Genomic DNA, 26,047 nt, shown 5'->3' with positions numbered 1-26,047 from the left:
GTAATAAAAGTTTTTATGGTTTTTCATTTAGAATGGTGTATGTCAAAACCAATCAGAAATCAGCATCAGAATTGTAGTTGAAAGTCTGAAAATCTGTGCTAAGTGATTGGTGATGGATTTTATATGGAGTAGGGTCCCTCAAACAAGGCTTATACCCTAACCATGCCAGGCCCTAAGTTAACAGGTGAAGCAGTGAGCTATTTCATCCAGACTGTGTGCAAGGTGCCATACAAGCTGTTGGTGGATCAGTGATGCTTTGGGGATGTTTTAACTATTGCAATAACAGCTAATGGGGATTTTGTCAATGATATAAAGAAACTTTGCTAGCAGGGATAAGGAATTGATTATTCCTTTATACAAGACCATGGTTAGGCTGCATCTTGAATATTGTATATGTCTGGAGGCTTCACTTTAGGAAGGATGTAGATCTGCTGGAACAAGTGCAGAGGAGGGCAACCAGATTGGTGAAGGGAACAAAAGGGTGCTCTTACCTAGAAAGGCTTCAGTTCTGCAAATTACAGCATCTCGATACCAGGCACCCGTGGGGAGATTTGATTGAGGTACATTTAAGGTCTTGAATGGATTGAGTAAGCTGAATGTGAATGGCATTCTTCCTCTTGCTGAGACTACACACATGAGGGAACATAAATTTAAGTTGAGGAGAATGGTTGCAGCATACATGTGTGGAAGTTTGCCTTTAACCAGCATGTTGTTAATTGTTTCAAAAAGGCTTCCATCTGTTGTGGATGGCTTGAATAAATTCAAGAAAGAACTAGACAAATTCTCAAAGGGTATGGATGGGAGAAGTGTGTAGTGGTTTTTTTTTTTTTTTTGGCTAATGCTTTATAAGTTTGCTTATTTGCCACTACTACTACTATTAGGAATTGGGTCTCCAACTCAAAATGTCAACCAGGATGAATCAGGCTGGCTATACAAACATTCTGAATGATTTCGTTGGGTTGTGACTTTTACTGGACATTTGAGGAACACCCCTGGATTCCAGAATGATAACTGTCCAGTTCACAGAAACTCTACTGTTTTAAACTAGCAGGAGAAATATGGTGTAATAGCAGGGCATTTAAATTGGTCAGCTAAGTTACCAGGTTTAAATTCTAGAGCAAACATATAGGACTACCTTGAATGGAAAGTGAAAACATGACAACCACATCCACAAAACCTGCACGAATTATGGGTTGAGTTGTTTTCACGTGGCTTAATATTGATATAAACCATCTAAGAGTTCTAGGTAAATCCCTACTAATGAGAATTCACAAAGTGATTTGTGCTAAAGGAGGGGTTGCACATTATCAATTTAAAAAATTACGTGGGTGACTTAATTTTTTGTCCAGTATCTGTTATGTTTTTACAACCATATCATGACTTCAGTTATAACATAATTGCAATACAGATCAAAAGTTAAAACCCATACTGATGGAATACAAAAATTTGCATTTACATAATTTTAAAAGATATTTTATTTCATTATTATTATTTATTTATTTTATTTTATTTTATTTTATTTTTTGCACTAGGATTAACATTGCACCTGATGGTTAAGATTAAGATTTTGGTGAAAGACCAAACAAATGTAACAAAAAATCAGGGTATCAAACCAGTAAATGAGCAGAGACAGAAGTACAGTGTGTGCTTTCAGATGCCTCACTCTGTTTAAGACGTGTCAAATCTTATGATTTGGCAGATTGCTGCAGGTTTTCAGTGTCAAACAGCTCATGGTGGCATCTTTTTCTGTCTGTACTCTAGAGTGTGGAGAAAATTATCCATTCCCATCTCGAATTTTACACAAATTCGAGGTAAGTGCGGATGATCACAAATATCATCTGAGGTTAGAAGTGGTAACAAAAGCCATATAAGTACTTTTCAGAATTATCAAATTGAACACAAATATTACTTTAAAAATGAAAATAATTGTGGAGTAATTAGTGTGAGATGAGTGACTGTCAAAGAAACAAATGGTTGACATTCAGGAAAGACTTAAAATTGATTAGTTGTTGATTAAAATAGACTATACATACAAGGTGTTCCTTCAAAATTTTAGCATTAAATCAGCTCACACGAACCATAAGAATAAGTATTTACTGTAACTAAAATATTTATTTACATATTAAAATAAAATAAATATTTACAAAACCTGCTATTATATTAAATTAAATTATATACATGTAAAAACATTAAAACTGTGATAAAATCCTTGAGATAAAATACACTAAAATAAACCGGATTAAAAGCGATAAAAATCTCTGGAGCTTTCGGAAGCTTCCGCTCCCTTCCTCATCAGTAACAAAACTTCCTGCAGCACGTCCACATATAACAGGCTCACGGTACCTATACACGTGGTGCAGTCGGCGCATGGTCTGAACTGGAAGCGGAAATAGCTCGGGAACGTGTTAAGCAAAACCGTTCATCCGTACTTAGGATAATAGTTTCAAACAGAGGATGCATACGCATACCTCTGTCCCTATTCATAATATTGTGGTCGGATGAACAGATTCGTAGGCTCTCGAGCCATTTACGGTTCCAGAACCCATGCGCTCGATCCACGATAACCGCATCCTCTGGGGAAATTTGATGCTGCTTCTCCCAAAAATGTTCGGCCACAGCAGACTTATTGTAATCAGCGGTTTTTATAGCATTTGCATGCTCCCCCAGACGATCCTTGAGCCGTTGTTTTGTCTCGCCCACATAACATTCCCCACAATCCGGGCATTTTATCCTGTATACTACTCCACTACTCAGGTCCTTTGCTATTGGGTCTTTTACCTGAGACAACACTGTGTGCAACCTCCGCCCGGGGAAGCTGCACACAGCGTGTTTTATAGCCCCGCAAAACTCTAGCGAGATGCTCAGTAACGCCCGGATAGTAAGGAATGTATGCGGTAGCGACAGGAACAAACGGTTCCTGACGGTTAGACTCTATTCCTCTACTAAATCTGTCTATGATCCTCTGGGGGTATCCGCATTTTCTAAGGTCTGCTGTGACCCGTCTAATTTCACATTCTTTGTCCTCAGAGGTGGTGCAGTGTGACCCTGCTCTATCTAGTAGAGCTTTCACTACACTATTCTTATGCTGCCCAGCTTGTGCTGAACTATAATGGGTGTACTGGCCTCTGCACATAGGTTTTTTAAACACAGAAGTTTTGAGCCTAGGGCCTACCGTAGAGACCAGTACATCCAAGAAAGGAAGGGTACCTCCTGTTTCCACCTCTGAGGTAAATTGTATAAATTGGGAGAAGCTATTAAGCCAATGAAGTGCATCATCCTCTCTCCCCTTCTGGACCACGGTAAAGGTATCATCAACATACCTTTTCCATTTCTTTATGGGAAACTGACATCCACTAAAAACCCTGTCCTCTAACTCCTCCATGGCCAGATTGGCCACGATGGCGCTAATAGGAGATCCCATGGCTGTACCGTGAACCTGTTTGTACATAACACCTTGGTACACCATAGTGGTGCTGGCCAGACAAAGTTCCACACCCGAACAAATATCCTCTACGTTTAAAAGCGATCTCAAGGATTTTATCACAGTTTTAATGTTTTTACATGTATATAATTTAATTTAATATAATAGCAGTTTTTGTAAATATTTATTTTATTTTAATATGTAAATAAATATTTTAGTTACAGTAAATACTTATTCTTATGGTTGGTGTGAGCTGATTTAATGCTAAAATATGAATTTTCCCAACCTCAGAGGCCTTTTTCAGGATATTGTTCCTTCAAAAAGTAAACCAAATAGCAATCAAAGTAAAATGCAATTTTTATCAGAATAATTGACAAATAATAGTTTATGAACAATGCTGGAAGTGCCCTCTGTTGTTAGCAATACACAAATTGATATTTTGATAATGTGGCCAAGTAGTGCAACAGAGTTTAAGTCAATACACTCCTGCTTGTATTTCAGTGCCCACCTGGAGCTGCTGAATGCTTCACAAATTGCTCTCTAAGACTTTCTGTTTTAATAATACCCAAAAAAAAAAAAGTCTGCGGATAAATTACAACAGGAGACCTAGGTGGTTAAAATCCTCATGATATGATTCGATCCCAAACAAATCTTGCAGCATTTCAGAGGTTGAGTATGCTCTGTGGCAGGTTACCCCATCCTGCTGTTAGAGTCAGAAATCTATTTTATTTGACTAGAGCAATGCAACGAACTGCTTATCATGCCTTAGTAAACATCAGATGGATTTTCAACACTCCATATTCCCTAGTCTTGACTGTTGATGTAGCCACTAAGGTGAAACCATGCTTTGTCAGTGAAATAAATTTTTAAACTAGTGACAATACCATAACTTTTTAACATTATCCTAAAATTAAAACTCACATATGCTATGGATGGATTTGATATGGAAAATGATTTAGATGTTTTCTTACAGCAAAATAAGCTAAACCATGCGGCAGGCAATTCATTCCAATGATCTGCTGCATGAAAATAAATAATGAGATCTAGCCCTCTGTTACTCCCCAAAAATTTTTTGTATTTGTCCTATGGTTCTCTCTTTTACAAGGGAAAATATACCTCCTTCATTCGTTTCAGTGATTCCCTTCAGGGCCCTATATAATTCTTTCGGCCCCACATCCAAAGATGCCTGGTTACCAAGCTTTACACTGCACATGACATGCCCCTCAACAATCTGGTTGCCTTCCTTTGAACCCTTTCTAGAAGTACTGTGGCTTTCTTAAGCTGGCCTCTGGACCTGAACACTGGTAAGTTCAGTCTGAAGGCCACCAATGTACAAAGGGTACTAGGAAAGTTTTGCAATACAGCTTTGTTTATTTAATTTTTTCAAAGTAATTTCCTCTACATTCAATACACCTCTCCATCCTCCGAAACCAATCTTTAAACCAGTTCTGCCAAGTTTCACTAGGGAGTAAAGCACACTCGTTGTCCCAAGCCCGTAGAAAGTCCTCATCACTGGAAAACCGCCTCCCTTTTAGCTTCATTTTCACATGCGGGAACAGTGCAAAGTCGCAGGGAGCAAGGTCTGGACCGTAGGGAGGGTGCTCGAGAAGTTTCAGTCCTGTCGTGGTCAAATATTCGGTGCAGGCTTTGGCGCGGTGAGCTGCAGCATTATCGTGATGGAGGTACCAGGTGTCCATTCTTGACTTTGGCCACAGGTTCTTCATAGATCCAATGACTTTAGGCAGGCATTGTTCAGTATACCACTTAGCTGTGACTGTCTTCTGCGTGTCCAAAACGACACGTTCCACAATTCCACTCGATTTGAAAAATACAGGTATCATTTTCTTCTTTACAGATCGGGATTTTCTGACAATTACGGGTGTGTCGTCATCATCAAAGACCCAAACTTTGTTTTGAGCCTTGGTCGGCAGATCGTAATAGTACAGCCAAGTCTCGTCACCTGTCACGATGTTGTTCACATACCGAGATTGTCCCTTATCAAACTTTTTTAACATCTCCCGGCACCAAGTCACACGTTGTGTCATCTGCTCTTCAGTCAGTTGATGCGGCACCCAGAGAGAACAAAGTTTCTTCACGTGCAAATGATCTTGCAGAATCGAACGAATTGCTGGTGCATTTAGGCCCAAAGTATCCTCTATCTGTTGGTAGGTCACTCGCCTGTTTTCGTCAAGCATTTTCCTCACAGCAGTAACGTTTTCCTCCGTAACTGACGTTCGTGGCCTTCCCGGCCTCTCAGAATCCTCCAGAGTGAAATTTTCCCTTTGGAATTCTCTATACCACCTGAATATCGTTGTACGATGTGGACAATCATCATCTAGTGCAAGAGTCATTTCTTCTAAGCACTGGTCTATGGTTAAACCACGCACAAAATTATACCGCAAAACTGTCCTTATCTCATTTCGTGACCACGATGCCATCGCAAGCACTTTACACTCTCACTACTAATGAATAACTGAGCCCATCGACTTGGCGCGGCGGCTACTATGCACGTATGAACATGTCTCAACATGCAGCAACAAGCAGCTTCCTGTGATTCATTGTTGCATCATATTGCAAAACTTTCCTAGTACCCTTTGTATAACCTCATTGGAGGTTTGGGAGACCACCCCCAACCATAGCTGCCAAATTTTGACTTTCAAAAACCTGGAAGACAGGCAATTTTAAACAGGAGGAAAAACACTTTTCAGCTAGAACAGGCAAAAAACAGGTTTTCAACAAAAAGCAAGCAAGAGTTAAAAAAAAAAAAAAAAAAAAAAACAGGAGGAATACAGGAGATTTTTTTCATACAAAAACAGCAAGTCCATGTTGCACTAGAAATTAAAGTTCACATACTATAAATTAAATTTTACTGACAACATACACATTTTATGTACACAAACATAGGATTGTTTACGAGTACAGTATGTTCAAAACATTAGCCTAGCTGGAATTTTTCTGTCTGCAGATTTCTGTTTGCTTCAAGAAAGGTACTATTGCAGACTTTCCTGTCAAGAGCATTTCCAAATCTTCACCAGAAAGAGATCTGAACTCAGTTTTTGTTTTTCTCACATGGTTGAATATTCTCTAACACTTGGCATTGCTATTCTGAATTGTTAAAATTCTAAGCATGAATTGAGATAAACTGTTATGTTTCAAGCTTTGTGTGCACTTGTCAGTTCCCTAACCAAGTACTGCTGTATGTCAGTTCTGTTCTTTCTTTTCATAACAGCATCTAGTGGATGCTGCTATGAACTGACAGAACTGATTCTGCAAAACAACTGTTGCTTCTATTTATCTTTAATGTCTTTAATGCCAAAAAGTACTGGAAATATTTCCATAAAATTTTTCAAATTTCAAAATGATGCACCGCCAACTAATGAAATTTTTGCTACCTCAGCATTTAAAAGAATATAATTTTTCAGTGGGAACTGGTGTACCATGTAGTTACATGCAGCAATAAAGTATTTCCTCACTGAACAGAATTTTCAGCTTTTGTTTTTGATTCTCTGTGACCTTGGCAGGAGAAATGCCTGTGACTAAGCCAGGATCATCCTTCTGGTTTAGTCTGCTATGATAATCAACTTCCAAAATGGAAGTGGAAGATTTAAAAACAGTGGTATAAAAAATTTACTTAAATTCTTCAACAAATCTAGGAGCAACAACCTCATTTCATGATCTTGAGGCATATTGGATTGAAGAGCTATGCTCAGATTTTAAAATGTTGGCATAACATTTAAAAAAGGAACAAGCAAATTGTTTTGTTCGAGCCAGAACAGAGGAATATGAACAGACTTTCTACACAAGGATGATGCCTAGCATTACCAGCTTGTTTAGCCTGTTTAGGATTGCTTTTTTTGAGAGAAGTTTGCAATTCACCAGTTCATTCTCTTATCAGATTCACTAATTTGTCCTTGCAAAAGTTCTTTTTGGCTTTGGATAAGAGTCAGTAGCATGCATTAATGATTGCTTATTGTTCTTTTCAATTTGGTAATTCTGAAAAGTACTTATATGACCTTTGTTATCACTTACAACCTCATCTTTAAATAGACTTGTCAGAGGTTACCACTGTCCTACGAGTCTAGTTATATACTTAACCAAAGACAAACAGGAAGGTGTGTAGCTCCCTTTTCGGCACACAAATTAAAAAGATGACAAGAACAGCATATTACCACCAGGTTTTAAAAGATTTTAAGATGTGTACACACATTTTGAAATCACTGAAGTAAAATCACACGTCATTCACTGAAGTAAAAAAGATTTTAAAATGTGTACACATATTTTAAAATCTTTTTTACTTTAGTGAATGACATGCATTAGTTGAAATTGTATACCTTTCCTTTTAGCACTTCTTTCTAGATAGTAAATTTCCGCCACGTATTCATCCACTTTCACAGGAAGGTGTGTAGCTCCCTTTTCAGCACACAAATTAAAAAGATGACAAGGACAGCTTATTACCACCAGGTGTTAAATCTCTTTTACCCTTGCCCTAGTCCTACCATAACAGGCATATTATCAACACTTAGTGCCAAACAGTTTTTTGAAGGAATTCCACATGCTTTCAAGTGGTTGAAAGAAGAAACCCGTTGTTGTACCCTCTAAAGTCACCTTCCATTGCTTGCGCTGAGATAAGCTACTTTCAGTTTGATTTTTTATTACTAAAGGTCACCGCAATGGGATATAGTGTAGAATCACTGTGATTACTGGCATCTGTAGCAATTGAAGATGGTTAAAAATCGTTTTTTTTTTGCTACTTTACTATCAAAAACATTTCTGAACAATGCACCTTCATGAACAGCACAACTTGGAAGATAAAAATAAACATTTAGCAAGTATGAGATCGTCTTCACTATGAAATGCTGCATCGATTTTTGCATTTCTGTTTATATACTGATGCTTATTTGTTTGAAAACTTCTGATTACATCACATTTCTGCTTGAAACTAAAAATATCACACCTGTGTACATACACAGGGCAAATGTGTTACCTTTTCAGATTTTTTAATTAGACATTGCTAATTACCATAATGCCATGCTGTTATGAAAAATTATCACGTTACAGAGAATGCTACTATCCTGTGTTCCTATTCTGCAATGTAGACTAGCGCACCTGACAGCCTATTCATTAACAAAAATAAGTTAAAATTTGCAAAATTTTTTTGAATTGCAATTTTAACATAATTTTACTATTTTTACATTGAAAGAAAAAGACAGGGAAACTTTTTGTTACCATCTCTATTAATGAAGTAAAATTAAAAAAAAAAAAAAAAAACACAATTTCACACATCCAGTCCATCTAAAAGTTTGTCCAGTTCCTCCTTCAATTTATTTAAGCTATCAACTTCCGCAGCTACAGTTGGAAGTTTGTTCCTGCTGGCTAAAGGAAACTTTCCACACACCTATTCGACAACTGTCTTTCCTCAGTTTCAGTGTATGCCCCCTCAGGTTTATAATCTGAGCAAGAGGAAGAATCCCATCAGCATTGAGCCTGCTCAGTCCATTCAAGGCCTTACACACCTCAATCAGATCACCTTGCAGGTGCCTAGTCTCCGGACACTGCAATTTGCCTTTCTTCATAAGAGCAACCCTTTTTTCCCCTCACCAGTCTTGTTGCCCTTCTCTGTACTCCTTCTAGCAACTCTACATCCTTTCTAAAATGAGGCTTCCAGACCTGTACACAGTACTCAAGTTGTGGCATAACAAATGGATAATCACCTCCTTATCCTTGCTCGAAAAATTCTTGTATATCATTGACAAGACCCATGGCCTACTCTGGCAGCCTGTTTGCACTACTGAGATAACTTCATATCTGACTGCACAATTGCTACCAGGTCTTTTTCATTTTCTACCGCCCTAAGTGTAGTACCACACAGTACGTTTCTCTGCGGTTACTTCCACCCATATGCAGTACTTTGCATTTTTCAATATTACACTTCAATTGCCACTTCTCAGCCCATCTGCCCAACTTTTCTAGATCCTGTTGCAGTAGCACACTGCCATTACTGTCATTAACAACCCTGCCAACCTTAACATCATCTGTAAACTTTGATATTAAGCTTGATATACCTTCATCAATATCATTGATAAACATACAAAACAACAATGGGCCAACGCCAAACCCTGGGGGACACCTCTAATAACATTAGTCCTTGAAGAGCAGTATCCATTGATTACCACTATGTCTTCTCCCATCCTTTTATCCATTGTAGCAACTTGCCCTTAATGCCATACTGCTCCAATTTGTACAGTGGTTTCTATGTGCAAGAGTATCAAAAGCTTTCCTGAAATCCAAGTATATGATATCAAAATTATTTTTTTGCATCCAGTTCCTTTGTAACCACATCATAGTATCCAATGAAATTGGTCAGGCAAGAATTCCCCTTAACAAACCCATGCTGTGTCTGAATTATTACTGCAGTGTTGTCTAGATGATCCTGCATTGCTGCTTTAAACAGTGACTCCATTATTTTCTCTTGAACAGAAAAACTAACAGGCCTGTAATTACTCATGCGAATTGGAGATACATTTGAACAACTCCAGTCCATGAGGACTTCTCCTGAGTCCAAGAATGCTCTCATAATTATGGCTAAGGATTTCCTTACTTCCTTTGCCACCTCCTTTAATATAACTGGATAGATCCCATTCACCCCAGGTGCCTTTCTTATGTTTAACTTCAACAATTTCTCCTCCACTTTGCTGCTCTTAAGTTATTACAAAAATCATTTAACTCCCTGTTAGAGTTTGATAAACATCTGGCCCTCTCCTTCAATAACTCCTCATATGTGAATGTAGATGCACAATACTTATTTAGTTTGGCAGCTATCTGAGAATGATCATCTACAGTCAAACCATTGATACCAAGTGGACCAATATGATTCATCCCCTTCCTTTTAGAGTTTATATAAGTAAAGAAGTCATTTGCTGTTTTTCTTTGCATTCATTGCCAAAGATTTCTCATAATCTGCCTTCGCTTGCCTAACTGCTGATAATCAGATCAAGAGTGTTATTTCCTCTGGTTGCCTCTCTAACATGCTGCCGTAGAAAACAATCATCCAATGAATCTACAAAAAGTCTTACTAGTGTGCGAGTGACCAACCCACAAGTTCCAGTCAATATCTGGGAGGTTAAAATCCCCCATTATAAGACATTTTGATTTACTGGCCCACTCTATTTCTCTGTATAATTGTTCATTGTACTCTTCAGAGTCATTAGGCCTATAACAAACTCCTACCCTCATTTTTGTTTTCCCAGTGTTTATGTTACACCAAACTGACTCAACATTGCACTGTCCATCTATGTCAAATGGATGCACTTCCTTAGATTTTATGTGTTTCGTAACTAACAGCATAACCCCTCCTCCCTTCCTGTACACACTGTCCTCCCCAAATTCCAATTCTGCTTTCCTTATATCTGTGTGTCTCTCATATCCCAACAATATCTGCCTTTGATGTCTTGATCAGCACTTCAGATTTATTTACTATATTCTTAGTTACCCTAATACAGCCCATGTATATACTTGTTTCATCACTATCAGCAGTTCCTGAAATTCCGATTAACTTGCTTTCCGGGCTGTTGCTGCTGATTCCAGTAGAAGCTGTAGGCGTTCCTTTCTTCTTATATATATTTATTTATTTTATAGATATATTAATCACCTACTGTTATTTAGGTTAACTTTATTGTTACCTTGGGCCACTGATTGCTTACAGGATCAGGTATCTTAAGTTAACTAGAGTAGAGTGAACAAACTGACATAGACACAAATATAAATTCAACATGTTTAATATAAAGGTTCAGGCATGGGTTTATACATTATTGCTAAAGAAAATAAAGATTAATTTCACAAACAAGTTGTCTATGTTGAATACGCCCTTTTCGTATTCACAAATTCTAAGCTTTATATTAATTTCAGTTCTCAGCATTTATCTAGAAATCTGATAAATTTCCCCCTTTTTTTACATTTGTTAGTTAAGTCTTTGCTTAGCAGAAACACAGAGTGCCTTTTCCTGTAGTTCTTAAATTAAGGTTTAATCCCTCTTCTCAGGACAAAAACTAGACATAGTATGAATAAAGTGTACTTATAGTACTTTTTCCTATCGCCAGGTTGGGCCAGTTCCGTTATCAAAGGACATTTTTCCATTCTGGGACTTGCAATTCGGTGGATCCCTTTCTTATGCTTCCTCCTCCTTTTAGGACTATCAGACCAGACTTGGGTGTTAGCGGACCATCTGGTTTTCATAACCTTTCACATATACTTAACTATGGCTAGTCGAACATAGCACAAACTCTTTTCAGCATACTCCCCGGTACACAACCTCTAGACAACATCAAAGCTTTACCCGAAAGACCAACTTATTTTCCCACCACACAATTCCTTAAATCCCAAATTATGTTCTCATTTCTCCTCTCCTTATTTTTGTCTAATCCCTGATTAATCCTTTTGCCCTTGACAATCTAAAACCTTTTCCGTCCATTTCGCTGTATAATTCCCCTGGTTCGACCTTTTCATGGAAAATGGTCCTTGACCTTTTCTGAGTCAAAGTTCCCCTTCCTCACCTTTATGCACCTTCTTAAACAATTAATTACCCATTTCTATTTTATTCAAATTGCGAGCATATTTAAATAAATATGCGAGCAATTTGAATAGTTTAGCTAAATTTGCTGAATTTAGCTAAACTTAGCTAAATTCAGAAAAAAATCTACCCCATGGGTCTTGCACAGTCTCTCCATGGCCAAATTGATTGACAAGGCTCTCATCCTGAACTCCCTCCTATCATGTCTGGGCAGGATTGTAGACACTTTCAAATTTAACCATAACTCGTGACTTTTTTCCAACCTGTACTTGTTAAGTAAATCTGCAGATCTCCTACATGTAATGTAATTAGCACCATATGTTTATCGAGAATGCAGGGAGAAGCTGCAATACCAGGAAACACTTTCAACCGGTAAAAGTTTCTCCTTGGTTCTCGTGTTGGCTTTCTTTACCTTAGCCTTTTATTCTTTATATAGAGGTACTAAATAAACATCAATTATAGATTGCCACAAAATTAAAAAGATACCATACACCTATTTATAATGAAATAAATATACAGTAATACCCCGAAGTTACGCGATAGGTGGGTCCGACGAAAATCGCGTAAGTCGAATTCGCGTAAGTCGGGGTACAACTTTGCATATAAATACATATAAATTTTGCTTAATTGGGACCAAGGACTAACAAAAACACTAGTTTAGAAGAAAAATATTAATAAAATTGCAGTTCTTTATACATATTAATACAAAATATGTATTAAAAAAACAAATGACTTACGTTAAAAAGTTATTTCGATGTCGATGGCTTCATAAAATCTAACAAATTCGTCTGACGACACAGCGCGTTCTTTTTTTCACGCAGAATTTCTTCGTAGCAAGCTAATATTTTTTTTTATTCCTTGCTTTGTAGCTATAACGCATTCTTCGTTCCATGTGCTTTTCGCCGTTGCTTCATTTAGGCCTGTAGCACGTGCAATATCACATGGTCTTTCATTTTGCTCAAAGCGTTTCACAATTTCATATTTTTTCTCTATCGACAGAGGCGGACTGGCCATAAGCCTTACCGGGGAAACCCCGGTGGGCCAGTGTGATTTTGGCCATAAACCATAGTATGAGGCCACTATAAATTTTCCTGGGTAAGAATTTTTGACCCAGTCCGCCTCTGTTTATCGATAATTGCTTTTCTTTTTCTCTCTGAATCTGCAGTGTCTTCACCAGGACGCTTCCTTTTCACACCTTTTAAGTATTTTACTCATTTTTAGGGAATAAAGCACAATTACAAAACGAGGAGGCACGCTTGATACGCATAAACAAAGCTGCGCGCATGTAGCAACTGAATAAACAACACCATAAAGGCAGAGATACGCTATTAACACCTCACATTTCTAGGGGTTACTACTATAAAACAATAAAAATCCAATTGCGTTTCTGCTAGTGAAATCTGTTATAAACTGGTAGTAAACTCGATCTAATTGCATTTGCGATTATACCGATAGCTGGAATTGTGTTGGTTTTTACGTTATTATGGTGAAATGTGTTTCCCCTTCACTGATATAAAAAACATAAAAGCAGCAAAGTTGAATTTTGCTCATCTTTCGCTCTCATTCTCCGCTGTCGCACCGTATATCGATAACATATGGAAAACGACCTTGAAGATAGTGGGCGGCAGCGTTGACAAACGAAAAAATCAAGAACCGCGTAACTCCGAGTTCGCGTAAGTCGGGGTAGTGTAAGTCGGGGTATTACTGTATAAATTTTAAAAATAATAATAAGTTTAAGTGACTTAAACCCAAATTACCTGGCACCCCTGGAATGTTGTTGCGGCACCCTAGATGCCACGGCACACCAGTTGAAAACCACTGCTGTATGTGATTGACCTTCAACCCCCCAAATTCCAGGAAATCAACAACTTGACCTCATTTTCCATAACATCCCTCATGCAGAACTTAGCATGCCACCCTTTTCCTTCAAATCAGATCATCAGCCATTGCACTGTAAAGTTAATGCCCACTCTAACCTCTCTAGTTCCTCGGTTGAAGAATTTGTGGCCTTCTGTATACAAAAAGAATCATTTCAACAAAGTTCATAAACCAGGAAATAATCCTCCAACACCTCACTATGTATAAATGGAACTGTCTGTTAGAAAAGTCAGGCACTTCCATCCTGACTGAATAATTATTTCAAATAGCTCGTGTCAGTGCATCTAAGGAGATTCGGATCACACATCAGTCTAACTGGTGGTTTAACAAAAACATCAAGATAGTGTTCGTAAGAAAACAAAAGGCTTACTTTCTGTAAGCCTTAAAGCACAAATGGCAAAAGTATAACTTTGCTATTTCTAAAAAAGCTTAAACAGTCTAAAAGAAACAATAGCAACAAAATCAACTTCGCCACGGATGAAATATTATTTAGAGAATGGACGAACAGTACCTTCAGAATCTCTACAGATAATTAAAGTTTAACTCTTCCACAGCAGACAGTATCAGTTGGCTGGTAAATTACGTGAACATGACTCAATCCGAATCTAATCTTAATATTAGACCTCTCCTAACAGAAATCTCCATAACCAAAGAAAATATAATTCAGCCATTAAATAGTCTCCCAAATAAATCCACTTCTGGCCCTGATATGTTCCCCCTCTTCATCATGAAAGTAAACAGTCCATTTATCATTTAATTCTTGCTAAACATATTTAGAGAAACCCTTCACACTGGAATCATCCCTGAAATATGGAAACATTATCGTAAAACCTGTGCCTGAAGTCAAACATCTCAAGGATTCGGAGGTCCTGGATTTTAGACAGGGATACCTAGTTGTTCAGCAGTTTAGAGGAGCACATTTCAATAAATATTAATCACAAACAACTGAACTTGTTTACATCTGTAAATGTTTATAATGACTACTTTACCCTTTCGTCTGTTTTTGCAGCCAGCAAATTTAAACTACAAGTATATTTGTTCTCACAACAGAATAAACTTGCCTCGGTAACAAGTTTCTCTGGTATTTCACTACTTTCAACAGACAGCTTTAGCTATATTACAACATTAAAAATCGATTTGGTATATCACATAGCAGCTCACATTGAACAACTTTTATACAAGCCACATTTTGTCACTAGAGATCCCTGCTATCCAATGAAGGATCATTTATTTCTGAAACAGGCTGTCATAACAAGCTTATCTTTTAAACAAATGACCAGTTACCTTTTGGAAAGGCAATCTGTTTGAAAGTATTGTAATACTAGGTCAACTTATTTCAGAGGAAAGTTGTTTTTTTTTTTTTTTTTTGATTTGGTAGTTGTTGGCGCATCGGCTTCTGTGGCCATATTGCACCTCCCAAGGTTTTTTGCAGTACTTTGATCCAAGCCCGAGGCGGGAATCGAACCCGCGACCTTTGGGTTGCCGGGCAGGTACTTTACCCACTCGGCTAGCCCGGTTGGCGAGGAGGAAAGTTGTGCTATGAGAATTAAGACCATTGCATTACTTATGCAGTTTAAATCCTGCTGACTGCAAAAAAATGATTAAAGGACAAGATAGTCCTACAAGTATCTTATAAAGAAAGAAATGTCACCTTTTTTGCACAGATTCTTAAAGACAAATACAATGATTCATACAAGTGCCAGATTCTTAATATTTCCAGGTGGTAAAGTGTGCCAGATTTTACTGTACTACTAATAATAATCCAAATCTGTTATACACAGTGAATGCAAAGGTAAATGCAGTAGTACAGATCAGTTTTACTTGATTATCAGCTTTCCTATTTGCTATTTTCCCTCCCTGTTGTCCTGTTTTACTTTTTTTTTTTTTTTGTAACTAAAATTCTGTACAACCTTGATCTAAACACAAAAAAAATTTTAAGGCCTTGCAAGTTACTGTAAAACACAGTCATCTACATATAATAATGATCCAATTTTTATATGTCCAACACTAAAATTTGTCAGTAACTTATATTCTTTCTTCTGATGCCTTGCATTTTGCCGTCGCTCTGCCTTATTCTCACTCTACCTCTGACCTTATTACAATTCAACAGCAGCCAACTCTGTATTCAGAATGGGAAGTCATTCTTTTTTTTACTCAGTTTGATCTCACTTTCTCATTCTTGATCTTGCCATCATAATGTAGTGACAGAGTTTCTCTGTCTTTTTTCAAAAGCTCCATTTTTCTCCATCTTTTCCTTTTGCAGAAAAAAAAAAAAAAAAGTAAAAATTACATTAAAATTGAAATGTTTCAAAAAATTTTGTAAATTTCTGCTCACTTTCAATTTTCATTAATGAATTGGCTACCATGTGTGCTAATCTATATTGCAAAATAGAAATGTACGACAATAGTATTGGCATATGTAATGTGTGATCATTTATCATAATGGTGTGGTTAAAAGCTAATTAGCAGTCTTTCAGTGTATTGTAAAATATGAAAAGAGCAATATATTTGCCTTGTGTACTGTATTATAAATGCAATTTTTTTTTTCTCAAGCACTTTTTTATTATTTCAAACAAATAAACATAAGGAGAGCATGCAACACAGAAATAAATGCAAAAATAGATGAAGAATTTCATATTGGTAATGTCATATGTGCTGAGTGTCTATTTGCATCTTTTGTCGAAAAACATAGCCTTCCTCTAAGTTGTTCAGAACATGTGGGTGCATCGCTCATAAATATTTCTGACAGTGAAACAGCAAAAAAATACGGTTGTGGAGGAACAATAACAGGCAATAAAAAACTGGTGTGTAAGGATATAAAATAAGAGGAGATTAAGGACAAGGTTGTCCTTGTCATTTAGAATTTAGAATAAAAGGCAGTTTTTTTTTATTATTATTTGAAGTGCAATACAGAGGCAACACATGGCGATGTGTCACAACAGTATGAAATCAATGCATTGTTTAGCAAATGTCATCTTTTAAAGGCACAAAAAGTGATACTGTTGTACAAGTTGGCATTAATGATATTAAGAATAGAAGATCTGAGGACTTATGCAAGTTAGGATTAAATTTGAATGTGTCTGTAATTCTGCCCATACACTATGGGGAGGGGGGGGTACATGTTGAAAGCCTTGGCAATCAATTTTTCTCTGAAGAGGCTGTGCAAGGCTCATGGGATAGAATTTTTCCGAGCATGGTCTGTGCTTATTAACAGAGAGACTTGTTTTTACAGGAATGAGATACATTTAAATAGAATGGGAGCAAGGATATTTGCTATCGAGGCAGTGTTAGGTGGGTGTGAAACTGCTAGCTTTGGGGGGGCGGTACGCATACTACATAATGGATTAATTAGAGCTGAAGGCAGAGGTGAAAGTGATTCTTGCTGCTTCTACTGGAACATGAAACAAGTAAATATGTGGGCCATGCTACAGTAGCTAGGAGTAAAAACAGGTGCATGTATACTTGCACAAAAGTTAATGCTAGGAGCATAACACCGAGAAAATAAGAGGAGTTTGTTATGGGCCTAACGACTGTGATGAGTATACCAAACTATACAGGGCAATAGAGTGAGCCAGCAAATCAGAATGTCTCATGGGAATTTTAATTTTCCAGATGTTGACTGGAATTTGTGGTTTGGTCACTTGCACACTAAGAAGACTTTTGTGGATTTCTTGGACGACTCTTCTCCATGGCAGCATGTTAGAGAGGCAGTAAGAGCAAGCAATACTCTTGATCTGGTTATCAGCAGTAAGAATCTGCAGGTAAAAGACCCACTGGGTGGCAGCAATCACAGTGTACTAATGTGGAATTTAATTAAAGACAAACTACTGTCAAGAGTAAAGGGAAAGGCTTTTGCTTTCATAATGGTGACTATGGAGCTCTCAGACAGTTCTTAAATTGTGTGCAGTGAGAACAACTGATGTTACCAACAGAAAATTCTAAATGGGAAGTAGTCAAAGAAGCTACTAGGCATTTCATACCAACAAAGAAATACTGGTCAAGGCTTAGAGCTAAATGGATGTCAGATGAACTATCGAGACATGTGGCAGAGAAGAAAAGTGCATGGGATGCATGTAAATTATTTAAATTATTTGGTGATACAGAAGCCTATGGCAGATATAAAATAGTATGTAATCAAGTTACATAGGAGGTTAGGCAAGCTAAGGCAGATTATGAAACAGCACCTTCTATGCTTATATTAACAGTAGAAGGAAGGGGTTAAATCACATTGGCCCACTTGATGTTTATGGGTTAACTGTTGGTAACCCTGCTCAGATTGCGGACAACCTGAATAGTTATTTTGCATCTACATTCACAGGCACCTCCGTAGCCAGGTTTGAAGGAGCAGCAGTGTGTAGCACACGCTTCTTGATTAGACCGGAGTTCGAGCCCGTCACCACCAAATACGGAGGATGTGGAAAGGTCAGGGAATGACCACCGCATATTCCCGGAGCAATATGGCCTTAGTTGCTAATGCTCCTAAAAAAAACATCTACATTCACACATGAGGAATTCTTTAGGGTAGGGAATGCCAGAAGTTTATCAAACTCTAATGAGGAACTAAATGCCTTTATGATAACTGAAAGGAAAGTGGAGGAGAAATTGTTGAGGATGGACATAAAAAAAAAAAGGCACCTGGGGCAGACAGAATCTATGCAGTTATATTTTTGCTGTGAGGAAAGGAACTTGATTGGGCCATCGGCTGCAGTACCCTCGTTAATAACAAGGTGTAATGAGTTCTGTATAGTGAAATGCCTCTTTGGAAGAGAGGCAACAAAGGAGGTAAGCAAACTCTTAGCCATAATTATGAGAGCATCCTTGGATTCAGGGGAGTTCTTATGAACTGTAGAAGTGTGAATATATCCCCAATTCATAAAGGAGGAATCAAAAAGCGACATGAGTAATTACAGACATGTTAACTTAACGTCTGTTGCAGGGAAAATAAGTCACTGGTTAAAGAAGTAATGTAGGACTATTTGGACTGGCATGTATAACTGGCATGCAGTTATACTGCAATCACAGTGGATTTGTCCAGAGGCAATCTTGTCTAACCAATCTGATAGGTTACAGTGATGCAGTGACCAAGGAACTGGATGCAAAAAATAATTTTGACATCATATACTTGGATTTCAGGAAATCTTTTAATACTGTCACACATGGAAGACTACTGTACAAATTGGAGCAGTATGACATTAAAGGAAAGTTACTGCTATGGATAAAAGGATGGTTAAATGAAAGAAGATTGGCACACTATGGCCATAGTTGCCGATGCACCTAATAAATCCCTAAACAAACAAACAATGAAAGAAGACAGAGTAGTTATAGGTGGGCACTCTTCATGAACTAATGTTATCAGTGGAGTTCCCCAGTGCTGGTTCATTGTTGTTTTCGATATTTATCAATGATATTGATGGGGGTATATCAGGCTTAATGTCGAAGTTTGCAGATGATGCAAAAGTGGGTAGGCTGGTTAATGACAGTTATCAGGGTGAGCTACTGCAACAAGATCTAGGAAAATTGGGGTGATGGGCTGAAAAATGGCAGTTGAAGTTTAACATTGACAAATGCACAGTACTGTACATGGGTAGCAGTAACCCCGGAGTAACTTAATCAACTGTGTAGTACTACACTTAGGGTAGTGGCGAATGAAAAAGACTGGGGGTAATTGTGCAGTCAGGCATGAAATTCTCTGAGCAGTGCAGACATACTGCCAGGACAGCTCATGGGGTTTTTTCAATGATATACAGAAACTTTGCTAGCAGGGATGGTTATCCCTTTCTATAAGGCCATGGTTAGGTCACACCTTGAGCACTGTATACAGGTCTGGAGGTGTCACTTTAGGAAGGATGTAGATTTGCTGGAATGGGTATAGAGAAGGGCAACGAGATTGGTGAAGGGAATAAAAGGGTGCTCTTACCAAGAAAGGCTTCAGTTCTGCAAATTGCAGCATATCGAGACTTGTGGGGAGAATGATTGAGATGTTTAAAGCCATGACAAGATTTAGTAAGCTGAATGTTAATGGTATTTTTCCTCTTGCTCAGACTACACATGAGGGGGGCAATAAATTCAAGTTGAAGAAGTCTGGTTGCAGGATAGATGTGCGGAAGTTTGCCTTCAACCAGCAGGTGGTTAATTGTTGGAACAGGCTTCCATATGTTGTGGTGATAGTGCATGGGTTGAATGAATTGAACAGAGAATTAGACAAGTTATTGGAGAGTACAGATAGGTTAACTGGATTTTTTCCTGATGCTATATAAGCTTGCTTTCTTGCATCAGTTGGCATTACTACTACCACCTCCGGGTTTGACAGTCTGGGCTAAAATTTGGACAGGTGTTCTTACTCTACAGTTGTCAGTGGATTTTATTTTTACATCAAAATTTTATCCTGTCTTATTTTATTTTAATTTCTTTAAAGTTTTTTATGTACATATATGCACATAAAAATTGCAAAATTTTATACCTATGCAAAATAAGAGATAACATGGAAGACTACTGTACAAATTGGAGCAGTATGGCATTAAAGGCAAGTTGCTAAAATGGATAAAAGGATGTTTGAGTGGGAGAAGACAGAGAGTGGTAATCAATGGGCAATACTCTACGTGGATTAATGTTATTAGTGGTGTCCCGCAGGTTTGGTGTTGGGCCCATTGTTATTTTGTATATTTATCAATTACATTGATGAAGGTATATCAAGCTTAACATCAAAGTTTGCAGATGATACAAAGGTTGGCAGGGTTGTTAATAACAGTAATGAAAGTATGCTGCTGCAACAGGATCTAGAAAAGTTGGGCAGATGGGCTAAGAAGTGGCAACTGAAGTTTAACATTGACAACTGCAAAGTTTTGCATATGGGTAGCAATAACTCCAGAGAAATGTACCAACTATGTGGTGTTACACTCAGGGTACTGGAGAATGAAAGAGACCTGGGGGTAATTGTGCAGTCAGATATGAAGTTTTCTGAGTAGTGCAGACAGGCTGCCAGAGTTTGTCAATGATATACAGGAATTTTGCGAGCAGGATAAGGAGGTGATTATATAAGGCAATGGTCAGGCCACACCTTGGGTACTGTATACAGGTCTGGAAGCCTCATTTTAGGAAGGATGTAGAGCTGCTGGAACGAGTACAGAGAAGGGCAACAAGACTGGTGAAGGGGAACAAAGGGGTGCTTCTTATGAAGAAAGGCTTAAGTTCTGCAAATTGCTGCCTTCTGTAGACTAGGCACCTTCAACGTGATCTGAATGAGGTGTATAAGGCCTTGAATGGGTTGAGCATGCTAAATTCTCATGGGATTCTTCCTCAGATTACTAATCTGAGGGAGTATAGATTCAATTGAGGAAAGCCAGTTTTAGAATAGATGTGTGGAAGTTTTCCTTTAGCCAGCGGGTAGTTGATTGCTGGAACAAAGCCCCATCTGTTGTTGTGGAAGTTGATAACTTAAATAAATTCAAAGCAGAACTAGACAAACATTTGGAATGAATGGATCAGCAAAATGGGAAGAGTTTTTTTTTGGGGTTGGGGGGCTGATGCCGTATAAACTTGCTTTCTTGCATCATGTGCCTCTGCTAATGCTAATATAAAAGACTTAATTAGCAAGTGTGTTAACAGGAGTCTATATCATCCCAAAAGTGTAGAATATAAGATTTGTTGGCCTCAAAATAGTTTATTCGCTAAACTCTTTACAGATACATAAAAATTGACCTTGTAGTCTGGGAACAAAACAATGTATCCCACAAGTTAACTTCTTGTCTTAGTCCTCAGCATTTTGGAGAACTTTCTATATATACAATTCTTATACAAGACCACGTGTATATAATACATATACTACATATATTTCCTCATATACAATACACAAATCCAAGATATACTTAAGCAAAATAATAGGTAACATAAAAGGCCCAATTAATGTGAACAGGAATCTATATCTTCCCAAAAGGGAACAACATAAAAACTAAGGGCCACAAAATAGTTTTATACACTACACTCTTAATAGATTGCTAAGTCTATACAAATACATAACTTTTTCGTTTGTAGCCACGGAACAAAGCAGTGTCCCATATGATGACTTCACATAATCAGTAAATCGTTCCTCGGCAGTAAAGATAGAAGATGAGGAGGGTGGTACAATAAAACTAATACCAAGTGTAGTAGTTATTGAAGCAGGAGTTAATTAGTATCAGGTAATGTAATAATTTCCGATAATGATGAAGCAGATGCAGCAGTGATCAATGAAACCATAGTTGTTTTAGGAACAGTTGTACTATTTAATATATATTCAGGCGCTCCTCGACTTACATACTTAATTGTACTTTTTTTTTTTTTTTTTTTCTTTTTTTCTTTTCATGTACATAAGTGCGTTTTGTATGTAAATCCAACTTCGGTCTTATAGATACTAAATACATGTACAGACAGTACAGTACAACTCGCCAAGATTACACACCCCAACAAACTTCACCAGGCTGTATGTACGGTGGCGCCTCCGTAGCCAGGTGGGAAGGAGCAGCAGTGCGTAGCACACGCTTCTTGATTAGACCGGGGTTCGAGCCCGTCACCACCAAATACGGAGGATGCGGAAAGGTTAAAGAATGACCACCGCATATCCTGGAGCAATATGGCCTTAGTTGCTAATGCTCCTAAAAACCAAACAACAACAACAGCTGTATGTACGGTATTTTTTACAGCATTTTACGATTTGTAACCAAGTGAAATGAGGCTGAAAAAATACACAATGAATAATAATGTAGAGTACAGTATTTATTGAAAAGTAATTTAATCTAATACCTGTAAACAGTACTGTATACTGTATAAACAAGGTACAATATATAAGAACAAAAATAAACAAGAGGTTTTTTTTATGTAAAATTTAAAACAGTAAAAAAGATAAGCAATCAGCCACACACACAAATTGCAACTAACAGAATATGTGCAAATGAGATACAGAGTAACAAGTTTATGAAGCATAAAAAAATAGGAATGAAGAGAAGATTCTGAAAATTTGTTTCTTATATGATTGAAGATTTCATGGAAGGGAAACACATTTCACCATAACGTAAAACCCCACAGAATTCCAGCTATTGCTATTATTGCAAATGCAATAGGATCAAGTTTATTACCCGTTTATAATAGATTGCACTAACAGAAAAACCTAATAAACCAGAAACAGCATTGTTTTTATTGTTTTATGGCCTCCAGAAACTAGCTTTAATATCACAAAGGCATTCAAAATTGATTCTTATAACCAAACGTAGCAATAAACAGTGTAGGAGTTGTTGGAATAGGGTTTTTTAGGAGAATCATGACTAAGGCCATATTGCTCCATTTATACTGTCTGTAAATTGTGTGCGTTTTGAATTATACGAAATTAATAAAAGCTGAATTAGAAAGCCAATTGCATCAAAGAGGGTGGAAAAAATATTTTATTTTTTGATACAAGAGAAATCTAAAGAGCAGTTTAATTTTATTTAATTAGCCATGCTTACGTATTAGTCAACGTTATAAATAATTGCATTTCTTTATATACTGTATTCTTGTGACCACCATCAGATTTGCTCCTGTTGCCACATATGTTGCGAAAAGAAGTTTGCATTTTTGAATCAATTTGAGTAACTAACGTAGTGCTGTATTAAAAGGACTTAACTTTCAAACATAAGATGAACTAGTTCTTAACAAGGACTCTTGGTTTAATTTTGTTTGTAACTTTTATTCTAATTTTACAGATTGAAGCACCTTTCATTCCTAAGTGCAAAGGTCCAGGAGACACAAGTAATTTTGATGAGTACGAAGAAGAAGCTTTACGCATATCATCCACAGAAAAATGTGCCAAGGAGTTTGCTGACTTCTAATACTGGATGGCAGCATCGTACTCCTACTGCTTCGGCAGTGGACAATGTAGCCCTCTTCATTTGGGCAGACTTAATTCACTTGAAGCACGGATTATTAACAAGTGGATGCAGAAGTCTGTTTTTCTGCCTATTAAAAAAAAAAAAAAACATAAAAAAGGAGGAAAAAATTCACTGTTGATGCACTGATTGAGGAATCTGAATAGCTAGCAAGGCCTGTGTTGTTTCCAGTTCAAGAACCTAGATGTTTCACACTTCATGTTATAAATATCAAATTCATACTTAAGATTTCTGATGTGAATTTGTTAAAATGTACCTTTGTCAGTCCCATAAGTGAAAAGTTAATTTAGCTTTATCGTGATATATTTAATCTGTAAAAAAAATAATAAATAAATAAAAAAAAATTGCACATTTTAGAAATGCATGAACCAAAAAAAAAAAAAAAAAAAAAAAATGATTTTGATTAGGTAACCGTCATTGTGAAAGTTGTGATTGTTCATTATGCTAAACTTAACCTTTATCTAGCATTGTTAGTTACTTTTTACAACACAGAAACCAAGTCCTCAGTCTTGCAGACATTTAACTGGTATGTGTTTTAATAGGCCCATATTTTTAAAATATTTCAAAAAGAATGTCTAGGTAGTGTAAAGAAGATTAAAATCTGTGCCTGATATTTGGGACTTTATACACTTAGTGCAGAGGGTATTGATAAATTGTTCCATCCTACTTGCCCACTTGGATAGGATAAACTGTATATTTATCTCGGTTGTACCAGACAACTGTTGTTAATGCTATTTCATTTGTTAGCACAACACGAAAGTTTGTGTGCATGTGTGTGTGCATGTGAGAATGTAAGAGAGAGAAAAAGGTTGAATAATTGAAAGTGTACATCTGCATATAATTTCACATCGGATACTAAAGGTTTTAATTTTGCAATACAGGTTTAAAAAAAAAAAAAGGTTGCCACGTGTGCCATTATGTTATGACAGCAATGTAGTATTTTGTTTCATAGAGAGTGTGAAAATTTGCTATATAATATAAGCACAAGTCCTTTCACTAGCTGCTGTAAATAGTTTAATTGTATGCCATAATTTAAATTTTTAAACATTCAGATTACTGTGTACAACTGCCTTGTGAATTATTGCCTTGAACTTTAACTCCCCATCCCTGTCATGTCCAGTAATATCTTATCCTTTGCATCATCCTGAGTAAGATGTTGGAGAGTCACCGTGGTGCTTATAACCTAGTGTCATTGGCTTCCTTGTGTTGTACAGTGTCATCTCACCTCCCTTTGACACAGGTTCTTGGAAAGAGCGGTAGTTTGGTCACTAATTATTATTCAGTGGCTGTTTGTAGACTGGACTGATGACCATCTTATTTCCATACATAATTTATAATTGAAATAGGGGTATCATGTAGTTCATCACCATCACATGTCAAAAAAAAAGTAGGTTTGGTAGGTTTGTCAGAGAGAGAGAGCGAGAGAAAGATAATATAATTTGTATGTATGTAATGTAATGTAATGTAATGTATGTATGATATAAAGTATATTCACTCTGCAGAATAATATGCAGATCATGAATGAGCTGGTGGTGGCCACTTAAAATTTGAGACAAACTAGTCCAGGGAACTAGGAACCTGATGTGAGCTTTTGCTCTCTCTGTCTCTTTAAATCATTGCCATGTATATTTGTTAATTTGTGTTTAAAGCCCTTCTTGTATTAAAGATTCTTATATGACATGCTCTGTAGCATCTCTCTCTTCATGTATTAAAATTTTACAGAACAGTTGATAATTTCACATTTTTGTGTGTATTTATAGAATGTTTATAGCAGTCTAATACACTAATCATTAAATTTCTTGTTAATTTCTTAGCATATTATTGTTCTGTGTTTGTTTGTTAGAATATGGTGTCTGCAAATTTAGCTCATAATTCTGGAGCAATATAAATTTGATTTCCTTAATTGTGCAGATGGATTTTCTGACTGATATTTTTGCTCAGATTTCACATTGCCATATATTAACTAGTTGATGAAATACGCTAAGAAAGTGGAAATCATCTATAAATGATGTTATTAAATTAAAGCAAAAGAAGCATTTCAGTTCATTATGCCTCATTTTATTGAACTGAATTTTAAACCATGGCAGTAACAGTAACTAGCTGCCATATCTATTTGTCTGAAATTGCATATGTATGAAGCTAATTTTTCTGTCAGTAAGGAAAAAATTGGACTAATCTTGGAAAAAAGTCTCATGACCTTGAACTAATTTAGCTATTTCTGATTAGGAATATGCTCACAAGCTGACCAGCTGTAATGATAAAAGATATACTGGAAACAAGATGTGC

At 37.0% G+C, this 26,047-nt stretch overlaps 1 protein-coding gene across 7 annotated transcripts in view; it reads left to right on the top strand.

Moving 5' to 3' along the window:
- The window catches only part of Pka-C1 (Protein kinase, cAMP-dependent, catalytic subunit 1), a 617,895-nt gene extending 592,400 nt beyond the window's left edge, over positions 1-25,495 (top strand). For all 7 annotated transcript variants that reach the window (XM_090374346.1, XM_090374349.1, XM_090374348.1 and 4 more), the window contains one exon: positions 23,579-25,495. In XM_090374346.1, coding sequence (XP_090230472.1) covers positions 23,579-23,704 — 126 coding nt within the window. In that variant the 3' untranslated portion in view covers positions 23,705-25,495. The remainder of the gene's footprint in view (positions 1-23,578) is intronic.
- Positions 25,496-26,047: the final 552 nt, after the last annotated feature.

Source organism: Mastigoproctus giganteus, chromosome 5 (genome assembly GCF_048544385.1).
Source record: "Mastigoproctus giganteus isolate SK-2022 chromosome 5, ASM4854438v1, whole genome shotgun sequence".
Classification (NCBI taxonomy): Eukaryota; Metazoa; Arthropoda; class Arachnida; order Uropygi; family Thelyphonidae; genus Mastigoproctus; species Mastigoproctus giganteus.
This window is presented reverse-complemented; position numbering and strand designations above follow the sequence as displayed.